The sequence below is a fragment of the Cupressus sempervirens genome, chromosome 10 (assembly GCF_028749045.1).
Source record: "Cupressus sempervirens isolate cs-2001-9-10 chromosome 10, ASM2874904v1, whole genome shotgun sequence".
NCBI lineage: Eukaryota > Viridiplantae > Streptophyta > Pinopsida > Cupressales > Cupressaceae > Cupressus > Cupressus sempervirens.
Window position 1 is genome coordinate 803,525,906 of NC_143127.1, and position 17,912 is coordinate 803,543,817.

General features: G+C 36.6%; 1 protein-coding gene across 1 annotated transcript in view; it reads right to left on the minus strand.

Annotated features, from left to right (window-relative positions):
• Window positions 1–4,659: 4,659 nt before the first annotated feature.
• LOC149536357 (uncharacterized) overlaps window positions 4,660–17,912 on the minus strand; it is a 29,432-nt gene continuing 16,179 nt past the window's right edge. The window contains exons 2-4 of the mRNA XM_089807418.1: window positions 15,048–15,643; window positions 5,788–5,963; window positions 4,660–5,382 (exon numbers count right to left, since the gene is read on the minus strand). Coding sequence (XP_089663544.1) covers window positions 4,884–5,382; window positions 5,788–5,963; window positions 15,048–15,643 — 1,271 coding nt within the window. The 3' untranslated portion in view covers window positions 4,660–4,883. The remainder of the gene's footprint in view (window positions 5,383–5,787; window positions 5,964–15,047; window positions 15,644–17,912) is intronic.

Sequence of the window (17,912 nt, forward strand, 5' to 3'; positions counted from 1 at the left end):
AATAGAGACATCTACATCATGTCGATTGGTCATTTTCCAGTGCACTTAGGGTCCATTTATTTGTCGGCATAGGAATAGAAAATTAGAATGGAAAATTAGAGTAGGAATGGAAATGTGGAATGAGAATGGAAAAAAGCAATCCCATTTTCCTACTTATCAATTGATGAGCTGAAGGGGCTTTCTAATGAATGGTTCATAAGGCACAACACTTAGTGAAAGTTTTGCAAATGGGGTTGCAAGCTTTGGGTTTAACTGTGGAGGAAACTCTGTAGTTAAGTGCGCTTAGGCTGGAGTAGTACTGGGATGGGTGACCTCCCGGAAAGTCCCGGTGCTTCACCCCTGTGAGCATCACCTAGATCCAATGAGTGCTAAGTGTTCCATTTATTCTCATGAGAGATGGATTCATGTTGAATCACTACTCATGAAAGATGGGTCATCGAGTTTGACTCAAAAATCACACAGTTAAATCCTAATATTCACATCACAATTTGACTAGCTGTGGAAATCATGTCCTACTTATCAATTGATGAGCTTAAGGGGCTTTCTAATGAATGGTTCATAAGGCACAACACTTGGTGAAGGCTTTGCAAATGGGGTTGCAAGCTTTGGGTTTAACTGTGGAGGAAACTCTATAGTTAAGCGCGCTCAGGCTGGAGTAGTACTGGGATGAGTGACCTCCCGGGAAGTCCTGGTGCTTCACCCCTGTGAGCATCACCTAGATCCAATGAGTGCTAAGTGTTCCATTTATTCTCATGAGAGATGGATTCATGTTGAATCACTACTCATGAAAGATGGGTCATCGAGTTTGACTCAAAAATCACACAGTTAAATCCTGATATTCACATCACAATTTGACTAGCTGTGGAAATCATCTCCTACTTATCAATTGATGAGCTTAAGGGGCTTTCTAATGAATGGTTCATAAGGCACAACACTTGGTGAAGGGTTGCAAGCTTTGGGTTTAACTGTGGAGGAAACTCTGTAGTTAAGCGCGCTCAGGCTGGAGTAGTACTGGGATGGGTGACCTCCCGGGAAGTCTCGGTGCTTCACCCCTGTGAGCATCACCTAGATCCAATGAGTGCTAAGTGTTCCATTTATTCTAATGAGAGATGGATTCATGTTGAATCACTACTCATGAAAGATGGGTCATCGAGTTTGACTCAAAAATCACACAGTTAAATCTTGATATTCACATCACAATTTGACTAGCTGTGGAAATCATCTCCTACTTATCAATTGATGAGCTTAAGGGGCTTTCTAATGAATGGTTCATAAGGCACAACACTTGGTGAAGGGTTGCAAGCTTTGGGTTTAACTGTGGAGGAAACTCTGTAGTTAAGCGCGCTCAGGCTGGAGTAGTACTGGGATGGGTGACCTCCCGGGAAGTCCCAGTGCTTCACCCCTGTGAGCATCACCTAGATCCAATGAGTGCTAAGTGTTCCATTTATTCTCATGAGAGATGGATTCATGTTGAATCACTACTCATGAAAGATGGGTCATCGAGTTTGACTCAAAAATCACACAGTTAAATCCTGATATTCACATCACAATTTGAGTAGCTATGGAAATCATGTCCTACTTATCAATTGATGAGCTTAAGGGGCTTTCTAATGAATGGTTCATAAGGCACAACACTTGGTGAAGGTTTTGCAAATGGGGTTGCAAGCTTTAGGTTTAACTGTGGAGGAAACTCTATAGTTAAGCGCGCTCAGGCTGGAGTAGTACTGGGATGGGTGACCTCCCAGGAAGTCCCGGTGCTTCACCCCTGTGAGCATCACCTAGATCCAATGAGTGCTAAGTGTTCCATTTATTCTCATGAGAGATGGATTCATGTTGAATCACTACTCATGAAAGATGGGTCATCGAGTTTGACTCAAAAATCACACAGTTAAATCCTGATATTCACATCACAATTTGACTAGCTGTGGAAATCATCTCCTACTTATCAATCCCATTCTTGTTTGGTTAACCTGGTACTTGATTAGGAATATGTTACTCCCTTGTTTGGTTGTACAAAAATGGAATGGAATAAGGTGAAGTTTTGTATTTTTAAAAATAAATATAATAATTTTTTTTTTTAAAAAAAATTTTTAAAAATTGTAAAAAATTAAATTAATTTTTAAAAAAAAAAATTAAAAGAAAAATTAGATTGGGAATACAAATGGCTCATTCCAATAACAACTATTTTTTGGAATGGACATATGCTCATTAAGGAGCAAAATTGGAATATGTTTGCCTATTTCCTATTCCAATTTGAGGTACCAAATAAAAAATACATTTCTTATTCCTATTTCCCTGCTCCTATTCCAGCAAACAAACGAGCCCTTCTAAGTGAAGGGTTCAATACTGGCCTCGCTTCCAAGAGACGTTGCACATATGTTTGAATATGCATTCTTCAAAGACTCTGGTTTAACATGGTATTCGTTTAAATAGAAAAGAAGACAATTACAGCTATACCCAGAATCCAAAACTAAGATCACGCATATTAAATAACAAAAAATGGCCAATTAAACCTGCAACCCAGATTGGAGACCATTCTGAAGTATTATGACTTCGCTATTGTGAAAATGCAAAATCCTACATCCCCAAATGGAGAAAATAGGCCAACGAACACTCTCTATAGCTTACAGAAGATCCAATGTTGAAGGTCTGATTAACCAAATGGTTACAACCAACGAAATCAAATAAATGCAAATTCCCCAACCATGAATTTGCATTTCAAAAAAAAATGCATCAGTTCAATCACAATGGACCACTACTCTAAAACATTACTGAGTGCCCTGATCTATCTCTTTTGTCCATTAATAACATCAAAGGAAATTTGTATACTTGAGAGAAAGCATACTTACCACACCAACATTAGCCTTCTCATCGTGTAAAAGCCAAATAAGCTTTTGTAAACCAATTATAGAGCTTTTTTGAAACATGCTCTACATTTTATCATTATATTATGATCAATGGCGAAGGCATATGTTCTAGGGACTCGAATGCATAACCTATCAGGTGAAAATCTTAGTGGAACCCTGTCAAGTGAAGATTTTGCACAAACTGTGTAGTGTTAATGTTGTCAATGAGAAAAATATATGCAGAGTTTGACAAAGAAATGCAAGAGAGACTATTATAGGAGAGAATTTTAAAAAAAAACAAAGCCAAACCAATCTGCATTCAGTCACTCCTATTGAAATCAAATCATCATGAAAAGCATGCACAAGAACCTACAATAGCAGTTTTTGCTATTTAATATGATCTTTTTGCTCCAAATTGTCTAGTTAGTTGAGGGAGCTTTTTTCTGTGGAAGCAGATGGAGACTGACTTGAGAGGCATCCTACAGGCTGCGAACCAAAAACAGGCAGCCTATTGATTAAAATTTTGAGGAGGATTTAAAATTATGCTGATATTGGGGGGAAGTGGTTTTTAAATCTTCCGTGGAAGTGGGGAATGTAGATTTTGCCATCACACCAAAAGCACGTACTGATGGTGGAGAGGGTTCTCCTCGAGGATATAGTCGGGTTTGATGGACTCGAACAGGTGACTTGCGCTCTGATACCATGTAGATTTTTCCATCACACCAAAAGCACGTACTGATGGTGGAGAGGGTTCTCATCGAGGATATAGTCGCTACGCCAACAGGGAAGATGTATAGCAATACGTTGGTACTAGGGTACTGTTCACATCATGCTTTCCACGCCTTACAATTGTCAGATGCATTCGAACAAAACAGCTCTATGGCTATTAATTTATATTTATTTTATATAAAACTTTGGTTGTTACAATTGTACTCATCTTTCACCGGAAGGAAAATGTGTTGGCAATGCCTAAATGATAAACTAAATTTTATCCAATTCCCCATTTCAATTCTAGAATTTACCAAACCCACAAACAACGAACTCTGTTTGCTCTCTCAGAAAAATAAATAATAATATTGTTTTAACAGGCACCGTTAATGGTAAGAGAAAGCTTGTAACATTCCCTATATTTTGGAAACTTCTCTTCAGATGATAATAGGCAGACAACTACATACAAATCACGTGCATGCAACAATTAACAGATCACTATTGCAATGTTACATGAATTGAATCTCCGAAGTACCAGTCTCATGAATAATCCATTAAAATTTAAAAACATGATTTCTGCCCTTCTTAAATCCACGAACTATTTCCATGCCTGCCACCCTCCAAGATCTTTTCCGTGCTATTAGAAATTCCATGGAAATGGCATGAAGCAAAGGGAAAGCTGGGTCAAACGAGTATCAGAAAATAATGTAATGTTGTCAATATTTTCACAATACAAACCTTCTTGACCAGACTCCAGATAAGGACTAACTATGTGACTCTGTAATGGCAAAAAAAAATGGAAATTTCACCAATTAAAATGACATAATAGGAGAGAAAAGAGATATGCCACACCCGGGTAAATTCCAGACCATTGAATTAGGCTTCCTGAATAACATGACTGAATCAAAAATATCCCTGAAAACATATGAATTTAATAAAACTTGCGACTTGATTCAATATTTATGAACAAGTAATGATCAGACCTCACTGACATATCCTATTTCATTCATGCATCTACTAAAAATTGTGAAATATACCATTCAATCTAGGAAGAAATATGAAGACATCAAATTAAAAAAATTACATATTAGCCAATACCAAACCATGATATCAAACACCAATTCTCCTTGCGAAAATACCAGAATGTACAGACTGCAACAATAAAAATGTCCAAATTAACATTAGCCAACAGCTAATAATTCTGTTTGCTCTGCAGAAGAGCCACCCAATATTTGAAGACAATTGAATGGCCGATACAGATTGATGACACATATTGGTGTTATCCCTTCTGTCTGCCTCCTTAATTAAGCATTAGACATTTTTCACAATCTAAGCATTCAAAGGCACATCTGGAACAGCCCATTCAAAATATGCACAAGCTGCACCTCTTTTAATGGAATAATTACCACAACCAAAAAAGTATTTTCCATGCGTTGGCCCTGGTTTCCTACTCATGCATTTGTTACTCCTCACTCCACAGAAACAAAGTGTCCTTGTTTCCATTCCTTCATTTGTTGCTCTTAACAGTAGTCCATTACCCAATGCATGTACACTTGCTTCTGACACAAAGCTTCCACCCACAGAGGTCTGCAATTGCTTTTGCATAGATGGTGTGTACTTCGATACATTAGAGGAACACCTTGACGTGATTGGCAATTTCATTCCACGTCTCATAAGGTCTACAAGAAGCCTAGCAGTGTTCTTGGCATCATCCAGGCCACAGTGAGCTCGACCTTCCCACAAAAGCCCAGCTAACTGTACAGCATCCTTTAGATTGCATCGAAATTGATCAAATGCATTACAAAATAGATGCTTCAAATTGATCCATCTGTCCACAAGGAGAAATTTAAAGTCCATTTTATTTACTACAATAGTTAGTGTTCGACTAGGCTATCAAAAGCATCACTTTAAAGACGCAGAGCAAAAGTTATCATAAAAGGTCATATGAAAATCAATCTGTCTCACAGCCATTAAAAATAATTGACCAGGAAAAATATTTATCCATCATAAAACAATGAAGAGGGCATAGATGATATTAATACAAACTCCTATCAATTGATTTAGTTCCTTCAGGAACTAGCTAAATGATAGTGCATTCTTTTGATTTTATTGAAAAAAAAGCTTCTGTGTGATGGAAATGACAAAACCATATTCCCACTTTGATGTCATGAAATTCCATGAACAAGAATCCAAAAGCATTTAAAAAAACAAAATTAAGTAAAGAGCTAGCTACCTGTTAAAGTAGCTAGGCTTCCGAATGCCCTTCAAGTTGCACTCAGACTCCAACATTACCTCGCAATCCCAGTCACCCCAGGTCACAATGGCAAAGTTGGTATTTTTAACTCCTCTTTCCTCCAACCAACTGTCATGAATTAACAAGGCTTCACTCAAAGGAACTCCTTCAGAAACCTACAAATGCCGGAACATGTAAGTCCTAAATGAGATCCTAACCTAAACTAAAAGGTAGAGGAACAAGAACTATTTCATCTTCCCTCCTATAAATTGCAGCTACCAAACCCATGTTTTAGTAACCACACTACATGCTCCTATAATACACCTTAATGTTATTAGATGTTGACATGATAATATATAAGCATAACACTGAACATTAGCATGTGCATGAATGAGCATTTAATGTATATGAAGGTTGTTGTAGGTAGATAAAGTATCATAAGCATATTTAAGGAATGAGATTTTACATCATCATAGCCTCTGTATCTGCTTAAGTAGTTTAAGGCATGTAGCAATTTCTTTAATTCTGGTATAGCTACTAGTAACTACAATGGCATCAAACACATGAGCTCTGACTTGTCATAGAGAAAAGAAAAAAGATGATAATTATTTCCCTTCGATATCAGCATATGCTAAGAACAGTTAAAATGATATTCATTTGCTTTGGATAGCAACAGATAATAAGATAGTTAAATGCAACTAAATCAAAATTTTAAGGTATCTGCTTCCCAGTGAGATTACGGGGAAAAGAAAAGCACTGCCCATTTGAAATTGTGAATGTAATCATACCAGTTTGATCACAATTACAAATAAATACCTTTTGCATCCTGTACAGGGAAAAAATGGAGAAAACAAAAATAAATTCATTCCAGGTAAAACATTGATGAAACACATTGAATGTGTATAAGCAGAAAAGTGAAAAACACATAATATCTTCATTGGCTCACAAATAGTCTGGGCTTAAATACGCACTTGGAATGTGTAAATTCAAGAGATACAGCTTCCCAATTTGCATAAATTATTGGACAAACCTATGCAACTTTATTTTGTTGCTTCCTTAACTTCCCGTTGAGCTGTAAGATTTTGGTATCTCTTAATAATAACAGACAAAATGAACAAAACATTCTCTTTTCCCTCTGCCTGAATTCTTGGGAGTTCAGCTGAACCCAGCAAAGTGCATTTAAATTCAAGAGTTCCCAGAAAATTGCACATTTCCTCCATTTGCCATAGATTCTTGTGTTTAGGCAGCTTTTTCTTATTTGTCTCATCGAAGTCAATAGCACATGAAAAAACATTTCTCCTGAATGATATTGCTGAGACAGGGTTTGGGCAAATCTACTTTATGATGCATTCACACTGTACATATTTTTCACACTACTCAGCTTGACAATAGAGAAGTTCTCTACTGTTATGTCAGATTTCTGTCCCCTGAAATAGTATCAAATTTCCAACTGATAAATGGACACTGGACACAATACCCAGGAAACCCGAAGTGGGTTTCTCTTCACTCGTGACAGTGGCAGACATTTCATTAAAAAGGACTGAAGGAGGGAACAATTTATGGAAGAAAAGAACTAAATGGTATTTCTAGCACAGAGAAAATGACGATGCATTTTAATCCACCCAAAAATTAAAAACTGCAATGAAAACTAAGTACCAGATTGTATCCCTAAAATAAATTGAGTATTACAGAGACTGTTTTACTCGTACGATGACAAGCAATTCCACTCTACTTTACTAAATTGGATAAGAATGGAAAGATACATACGTGAATAGTGTTAATGAGTTACCAGTTAGCCTCCAATAGAAGCAAATAGCCCTCTATCTCATTTGATTTCAAACTCCAGTTTATGGCATACAAATTTCAAAAGTAGTCTCCTACAGTATGACTCAAAAAGGCCATCCCATTATGTTTCAAGACAGCTACAACCACAAAATTATTTGAGATACGTTATAATTGTTAACACTTTGCATGCAGCCACTTCAATACAAATACTCATGATTTATTTCGAAATGCAACTGAGAAATGGCATACAGAGCTACCTACCACTCATCACTGGATCTTAAATTTTAATAGCTAAGCTACCTGTCATTAACTCAGAACTAGATTCATCAATTATTCTAGACCAAAGCAGTACTTCTTTTTTTTCTGTGACAAATCTATGTTCCTCTAAATGTCACATAATTCTACTTCTGATTGCAAGCTTGAAATATAAGATTCGAAAAATTTATTCGACAAATCCCTAAAGATTTATGAGTTCCATCTATCTATCTATTGTATATCTTCTCTTCTAGAAGATTAATGAATGTCTAATAGTCTCATAATTTGGCATAAACACGTCACGTACAGCAACATATACCACTTTTACAATTAGAAATGGCTTTAGTTTCCACAAATTATCAATAACATTGATTAAATAAAAAAAGTGCCAATCTTTTAGAATGTGAACCCAGAAGTATGAAGAGGTAAAATTATGACTCAAGAGATCCCCAAGTGTCTGCCATTGAACTGTCTCAGTCCTATGGTTGGGATAATGGTCAGAACTCTGGAATCTTGGATGCAGTTTAGAACCGAGTTGTGTGAATATGCTTCCTATTAAAAGTTATTTAAAGTAGCTTCATGTTACATCTGGTGACATTGAAAACTGTCATCATGTGATGTAGATGTGATTAAAACCTTGATAAATCTCTGTCTTGTTATAATGAGTCCATCCCCTAATTTACTTACTCACCAATTCGGGATATGAATCCAATTCGGGCATGTGAATCGGATTCTTGGATTCGTGATTTTTTATTTTTCCCATTGGGATTTGTGAGTACATATATAGAGAGAGATATAGATAGTTTTTAAATTTAGATATATAAGCATTATATAAAAAAATATTTATACATTATACATATTTATTCCAAGTCTGGCCTGTGGGTCCTTAGGGATTCATGACAGATTCATGTGGATTCGTGATGGATTCATTAGGATCCATGCGGATTTCTGACGGATCCTTGTTTTGGACTGTGGATTCATCCGGATTTAAAGTCCACGGATCCAGACAGATCCATGGTCCAAAACAAGGATCCTGCCCAAATCTGGACAAATCCTGGCATGAATCCGGATCTGGATCAGATCCGAATCCGAATCCGGCCTCCCAGACACGACTCCAGTAACTAAGCTGATTTTTTATTTCGAATGAGTCGTGCTAAATGAGGTGGAAAGTTTTGGATGTAACTGCTACTGATTTGTTAACATGGTGGTGACATTTGAATCACCTTGATCCTTGGACTTTTGTTTTTTGGCAATGTAAACATACTTTTTATCTCTATGAAAGTTGTAGTAGTGTTCACATGACTCAATTATAAGACCATGGCCCACTCATCAACACACTTTCAGAACACTAATGGATTTTCCAGAATCCTAAACTCCTTTTGGACTTGAGATCTTTTCGTTACCAGAGATCATGAGTTATTTTATAATTCTATGTTCAACACTGTGCTTTTACATTTTTTAGAGCATTTTCTTGGACTTCCATAGCAATGTGACTTTCACTTCAAAGTTTGACAAACATCTCTCAAAATTTCATTTTGTCGAGTTTGACTTGACTTTACACTTTATACAATAATAAATTAGGACAGATCTTTTAAAATAACACAAGATTTGTGCTTTATTGCAATGTGGCATGCATTTATACATAATTTATGTGGATCCCTACGAACTAATGCGAGGACTGACAGCTTGCATGGCCCTAGAAAATCAATCTAGGAATCAAATGTTTACCATTTATTTCTTCACTTTCGCAGAAACATATGAGGGATACTCCAAGCTGGTAGTGCTCTCCATTATGATGATCAGGCACCCTTTTGAATGTCTTGGATGATCATTGTCTTTTCCATTGAACTAAACTGATTTCTAGTACCATTTGTCTACTAATTTGTCTTACAATTCATTGCGTGAAACAAAATTAAAAACCCAAAGATGGCCGTGAAATCCTCAAATAGTAGATAGTTGTCACTGAGATGTGCACCTCCCTAACAATCTGAGCTTAGAGGAAGGAAGCTTATGTTGATCAGGCACCTTTTTGAATGTCTTGAATGATCACTCTCTTTCGCATTTAAGTAAACTCATTTCCAGTACCATTTGTCTACCAGTTTGTCTTACAATTCATTGTGTGAAACAAATTAAAAACACAAAGATGGCCATCAAATCCTCAAATAGTAGATAGCTGTCAGTGAGATGCACCCCTCCCTAGCAATTTGAGCTTAGAGGAAGGAACAAGTGTCCACAAAAAGTCATTGCTGCAGCCCTATGGTCATTCTCAGAGGGCAGTGCTAAAACTTTGATATGTCATCTCTCCTTCACTATTGCAAATGACACCTAACATTATTACTTAAAAAATGAAGTTTCACTGATACAAGTCAAATTTAGACAGTCACCTGTTTGACTTGCATGTTATTGACCTAAACTACATATCAAAATTTAAGGGCTTCAAGATTGTTTTGGAATTTGTAAAATACATATCATTTTTCTTCAGCAGTAACCATGGCCCATAATAAAAGACATAACTCCTATTTCAAACTCTAGCCATACCTGCAATTACTGTCACAACTTCTAAAAGTTGCATAGATGAATGTCTCATACCTGTGATGAGATGGAATTGCAGGTCAGAAGACTGTAGATCTATCGGTAACAAAATTGTGTTCTTGTAGATGCATTATAGATTTTTATATTTTTTGGAAAAAAAAAACATCTTGTAGACCTGTTACACTGCAGATGAATTTCAGACTGATCTATATTATTGCTGTTTGTGAGGGCTGTTGAGATATTTCACTAACTTTGAGTGACTATTCTAAAAAATCATTTCAATTTCCTCCAGACACCACTATAGCTCAGGTTAACAGATCACTTGCACAAAATGCTCAGCTCCTTGTTCTGGGTACAGAAGCATTAAACCAATTGAATCCCTCAGTTTGTTCCATACACATCCTGGTGAGAAAAATAGGTGTTCTTAAGAGATGGATTTTGTACAGCCTGATGGTCATACCCTATCTGCCCCAGTGCATGCCCCCAACATGTGTATAAATATTGTTAGATTACCCTGGAATCATTAGTTTCTAAATTTCATGGAATTATTCTGTTAGTGTACAAATATATAGGCTTTCCCAAATCATGTTGGCTTTTCATGATTTATCTATAAGGTTGCCAACACAGTTGCCTCTGTATCTTTGGCACATGTGAGTTAATAAAGATATGGTCTCCATCAGCACAACAAACCACATGTTATATATTCTTAGTAGAAGTAATTTGAGATAATGTATCTGCTGACACCTAAAATTTGTTGCACTTGCACCTACAATACAGACTTTATTCATGTTTGTAATCTTCTCACATACAAGCTTCATTTGTTAGAGCACATACACATCAGCTTTTTGATGTCTAGTAGGCATCATGTAGGTGCAGAACACAAGCATAAACAGCTGTCCCTTCAAACAGATTTACGGGTAACCATGCTATTGCTGTCTATTCTTATATGGGTATGTCTTATCTTTTTCGTAACTGATTTATTTTTTCAACAATGCAGAAGTATTTTTACATCTTCATCAAACATCACATTACATGCACACAATCCAAAGTTGTTTATCTCCCTAAATGTGTCCACCTGGCAGGCCAACAGCAGCCTCTTTTTCAAAATGCACGTGCCATCCATAAGTTAGTCTAACCTCATGATACTTCCACCTGGGGTATTCAAAAAATACCTCCAAAAGGGAAAAGCACACCATAAGCATATAATTCAAACACTACCTTTTCAAAACATTTGCAGATACTTTGACATAAAGCAGTGTCAGAGAAATATAACTAGTTTTTCAGAAAGAAACAAAATATGAAGCATTTAGAAATTAATGACATCAGTTCAAAAGTAATGGACTGTAGTTAACGCTACAGTTGGTAGTAGGTACTTGACATCTGAAGCACATGATCGAATCTGCAAAAACACACATTCAGAAATCAAACGATGATATAGACTTGCATATTTTGGAATATTTTGTGATGTAGGAATTTGATGCCCTCTCCCGCCAATTTCTTTGGAGTGGCAATTTGCAACATACCAAATGGAGCCTCATCAATTGGGATACTGTTTGCAGGCCAAAAAAGGAAAGAGGCCTTGGCCTTCAGTCTGCTATCTTGTGCAGTCAAGCTCTTGCTGCCAAGCTCTATTGGCGTTGGTGTACTAGTCAGTCTCAGCTTTGGGCCCATATCTTGTCACACAAGTATTTACTTGGTGTTGAACCTTCAGATATTTCCAGGTTTTCTCTTGAGGGAAGAGGCTCTATGGTGTGGAATACCCTTAAGATTGGTGCTCACCTAGTGAAGCGAAGTTTATTTTCGATCTGCAATAGAGGCACTGAGGCTCTATTTTGGAGTGATTCTTGGAATGGTCATCCTCCTCTCCTATCCTCTCATCCTCACTTGCAAGCTCTTTGTGATTCTTTCTTTTCTGCTAGATGGAATAAGGTGGCTCATTATAAGGAGGCTTTTAACCTAGGCCTTGTTGTGGGTTATAGATGGAAGAATTCTTCTGATTGGCCGCTGGGTGGCTCACTGGGAGATCGATTGGAACTATCTCAGATATTGGCTTCTAAGGAGTGCAGCTCGTTGCAAGAACCTGATGTTTTGGCTTTGGGGAGGTGCTTCTTCTGGCAAGTATTTTGTTTCTTCTGGGTACCTTGCGCTGACGAAGCAACTTTTTGGTGAGGTGGAGGTCTCTTGGTGGAAGAAAGTTTGGAATATTTTTTCATGGCCCAAGTGTAACTTTTTCCTCTGGATTCTAGTTTACAATCGTTGTCTTACTTGGGATAATCTCTGCAAGCGAGGCTTCCAAGGGCCTTCCATCTGTGTTCTCTGTCGCAATAGTGAAGAGACTGTATCTCACCTTTTTTCCCAGTGCCCCTTTGCCAAACAAATTTGGCACTTCTGGTGGAGTGTGTGGGGATGCACGTGCTGGCATGTTTCCTCTTTGTCTGAATTCTAGGACCGTTTAGGCCATTCCCCTTCCAAGACTTCTTTTCTTTAGGTTGCTTGGACTATCGGCCCTTCCCTTATTTTATGGCATGTTTGGCTTGAGAGGAATAAGAGGATCTTTCATGATTTGCAGTTCGAGATCAGGCACCTATGGGGGAAAATTGTTAATTCTCTTCAGGAAACACTCCTAGCTAAATGTGACATCGGTGGGGGTTTGGATCCTACTGATGCTGGTATTTACTCTTGCCTCTCCTTTCCTCTTCATGGTTGCAATTCCTCAGTCCCCCACACCCGCTCTGGGAATAGAGCTAAGCAACACTCTCAACGTGTTAATCGTCAGGGACATTGGTCTCCTCCTGAGGCGGGCACTCTTAAAATCAACACTGATGGTTCTTCTCGGGGAAATCCTGGTCCGACTGGTATTGGGGGAGTTGGGCGTGATAGTTCAGGTGATATTCAGTTTCTGTTTTCTATATACAAGGGTTACCATACTAATAACCTCATGGAAGCCTTGGCTATCTTGGTTGTAGTGGAACAGTGTTGTCAACGTGGCTAGAAAAGAATCATTTGTGAGACTGACTCGCAGGTGGTTGTGAACTTATTGCATAATAGGAACCTTGTGCATGTGAATTGGCATTTGGCTCTGGTTATTTAGCAAATCATTCAGTTAGTAAATTCTCTGGATTCTGTGTCTTTTATGTATATCCCTCGTGAGTGGAACGGTGTGGCTGATTCTTTGGCTAAATGGGCCTCTGAGCAGGGGCCGGCTTGGAATATTCTTGATCATAGGATGCTTCCCCTTGATTTATCTCAGATGTTGGTTCAACTTGTGGACCAAGATAAAGCTATGTAGTTCTTTTTGTTTCTTGTGTTGTTCAGCTCTCTTTGATATTCAATAAAAATTTTACACCTCTTTTAGTTTTAACAAAATTCATAACTCAGTCAAATCTGACATAATAGTAGAATAAAAGGCTGCCTAACATCTGACTTCTCTCCCCTAGATATACATTTTAGCAGCTCCATTTTTAAGTTTTAACCCATTGAGTGATTGAGACACTGAAGTATATATTTAACTTTGTGAAACTGTCAGCCCACTTATATCATGTACGTTCAGAGAAGAGATCTACTGTTATAGTTGCATGATGGAAATATAAATAGGGTATGCAACCATATCTACCAACACTCCTGAAAAATCAGTATACCTTAACAATTACAAAAGTAGTATAAAGCTTAGGTCAAATTTTGCAACATTCTAGGTGATCCTAGTAAACATCACTTGATTTAGTAGAGAATGAGGAAGTCATGCATATATGATTCAATCTGTCAAAGTCTGAAGTGTTAACTTAATAAATAAATACTAAAATCATGGTACATGCCCAACAAAATCTCTATGTGGTAAGAGAATTCCTGCAAAACAAGCCAATAAGAAAAAAATCAAAACTACTATTATATAGATTTTCCATGTATTTTCATCTAAAGTGCAGTGATTAACTAGAGGTGACAATAAGCCAAGAACAACATTGATCTCCACAAATTCGGTTAACTGCCATGATCAATAGATGCTCTCCACAACAACTCATTTACAAAAAATTTAAGAAAGTGCAATAAAGTTAAAAACATAAGAACTTAAATATGACTATAAAAAGGAATCTACTCTCTAAAGATCAAAGTAAAATTGATCTTTGATCCTCAATGGTATAAAAAGTCTTCACAACATTTTACTCCATGATCCACTAGCAAGAAAGATTCTACCACAGCCAAGGGATCCCAAGAAAGCTGTAGACCAAAACCAAAATTGTATCTTGCAAATGTGTTTGTCAAGGCATGCTTAGAGTATGTTGTGGGAACTAAACATCTACAAATAGGTTTTGCATTCCAATTATATAATATATGTATAATTTCAGATAGAAGATGATACAGTATGCAATAGATGACAATTTATCTCAATTTGCTGCTGGAGACTAATAGGAATAACACAAAATAGGACATCAGATCAATGGGAATTTAATAGGACTCCACAAATAGTCAGCCTCTCTGACAAAATAAATTAGTAACAAGCACAAAGGATAACTAACAGATTTATCAGTCTTGTGTCCATGCATGCCCCATTGAATAAACATTTCAATCAAAGCAATCAACGAAATAAGACAAGACTAGATAATGGAAAGAAGGGGACCTCTAAGAAGATTTTAACACTCAGTAAACACAAAGTAAATGAGCACAACAAAGAGACATAACAGAATCGTCCCTACCTGACTTTGCTGAATGCCAGTAAGTTCCTTGCAGAAATCAGTAAGCACCGGATGATAAACAGGTTTTAAATAAGTTTGGAATTGCCCTTCAAATCTCCCTGTAACACCATTGACTAGAACTGAAGGAAATTCAATAATCTCCTGTGGTGTTAGACGTATGCCCATGTCACAAGTTGCCTCAAAATCAATTACAACGAAGTATTGAAAATCTTGAGTCTGCATTTCCTGGGAAATCTCTTGGAGATACATTTTATAAGGTGCATTTTCAATTATGTTTTCCGGTTGCAAAACATAGTCCCAATTACTTTGAAGAACTGGACCCTGTTTCAAAATATGGCCTGGGTGTGTTTGAAAAACATCTTGATAATACACACAGAACTCCGGTTGAATCCTTGCTGCCATAAAATTTTCATTGAAAGTAGCATACATACTGGGGTTATGCATACCTTCAAACTCATACATCCCATATGAAATTAAATCTCTCTCACTGTTTAATGTTACACAAACTCCAGCAGGATTGCCATTGCACTGTATATTATAAGCAAGGTTCCTCTGATGAAGCTGCATTACAGCACCTTCATTGTTCCTCCCATCCTCTGCAGTACCATGATGAAAATAGAACATGCATCACTAAAAATAAAAAATAACTAAACTTGTAAAACCTTGCTTCCTAGCATGAAGACTTAATAATGAAAATAGCTTTCTCTGACTTTCTTGTTTATAGAAAAAAAATACAAATCAATTAAATTTTCATCTGTAATATCAAATCTCTGTGATGTTTATTAATAGTTATTGATGGTACAAACACAGAAGCAAGCCTTATATCTAGTAAGAAAAACAGTAACTTGTAGCTGGAAAGGCCACGAGTATGCAGAGAATGAAACAGTTTTGATCACTGACAATGAGAAATTTCAAGCATCCAAAATTTTCAAGGTGACCTAGTTTCTCAGACATCATATAAATAAATCATTTTTTGCAAATAAAATATTGTTCTGTACCTCCAACTTTGAAACTTAGTGCTGCACTGTTATGTCCCCTTTCTAGGCGACGAGATGAGCAGAGGGTTGCCCTATCACCTGAGTTCTCATAGGCCAATGGGTTGACAAGGTGACTCACTTGATAACTTCTTGTGAGGTTTCTGGTTGAATTTAAGCGAGGTTCCAGTTAGCTTGCATCATTTCAATCGGCATTAGGGATCATAGAGCTTTAGAGAGAATATGGTTTCAAGCCATGGATTGCATTCTATGAGTAAATGAGAAATAAATTATTGTTTTCTAAGCTTGGAATTATAATAGAATAATAATATAAGTGATATTATATTCACTTTATAATATAATATAAAATAATAAAAGTGACTTTATTATCACTTTTAATTGAAGTGGTAAAGTAATAAAAAACTTTATTTTATGAACAAAAAGAAGAAATGAAGACCTAATTTTGAGCTTGGGCTGTAAATAATAGGTGTTTGGGAGCTCATTTTGCACATCAATGATTGAGAATTTATGCCTAAAGGTTATTGCAGAGCTCAGATTTGGATGTTTTAGAGGATTGAGGTTGAAATCAATTGGCTCTGAGTAGCTTGGATGATACCCCATAGCTGTAAGTGTTTGTGATTGTTAATGAGAAGTAAGTTCCATAGTTACAAGACTCGAACTCAGCAAGCTGGTTTTGGGCTCGGACTTGGACCTGGCGTCCGGACTAGGCAAATTAAAAATCCAAAAAATCCAAATATTTTTAACGATTTACAACTTTTTTCATGCATCATTTAGTCATTTAACATCAAAGATACAATAATTGAGATAAATAAAAGCTACTTTGCACACATGCACAAGTTTACATTGATCACATAAGTATCAATGCAAATTTCTGAAGGAAATAAGTTAAACTAAAATTATAGAAGGTATAGATTATTTATCATCGTCATGTTGAGCATTGTGTTCATGTTGAAAAATGGTGGTGGTATTTCCCTTTGAGTGGAGTGCCAGGCTGCTCCCTCGAACTAGTGTATTATTATCAAGTGTTACGAAAAAATCATATTATATTCTTCTGCATTACAAGTTGTTTCATAATTGCTTGGCTCAAATTTTTGTTCTCAATAGATTAAAAAAATCATTATGAATTTTTGAAATGATGTCATCTACATAATTGCTCAAATGTCATCATCTTTTTACTTTGTCAAATGGCTGATTTAATAGACATTTGTTTTTTCAATCATTTACAAACCTTAAAACTATTTTTAATTGTTTTGGGAATTTCCAATTCTTTAAAAGCAAAGCATTTTATTTGTTGCAATGCTTTCAAAGTTGATAGGTGTTGTTTTACATTTTTATTACCTAGTTCCAGGACTTTGTGATTAGAGTCTGTTACATGACACTGCTTTTTTGGCAAAAAATTTAATAAAATCCTATTTGTAATATGCTTTATAGACAAATTGTTGTTTTATACCTACTACATGCAAGACATTTTTTACTACATATTGATTGCCTTATTGGGAACCACCATTACAAATTTTTGGAACTTGATATTGCAATACAATCATAAAAGCAAAAACAATCATTAAAAAAATGTTTATTTTTTACTTTATGGGTTAGCTGGTTGTTAATGATCGGAATCGCATCTCAGCCCAAAGTTACCTCTGGCGAGGCGTAACAAATCTATGGGAAGCAACAATGGTGATAGGGACCTAATTGTGTGCCATTGTGCAACCTCTTTGGTTTTAGAAGCTACCTCTTTGTGCTTGGGGTGGAGAAAAGAATGGAAAAAGATGAAATTGCAAGAGGCAATTCACCCAGCTTAAGGACAGTCCAAGGCTTTCAAGCACAAGTAATTTCAGAGTAAAAACCACAAGGCTTGCGTGGACCAACC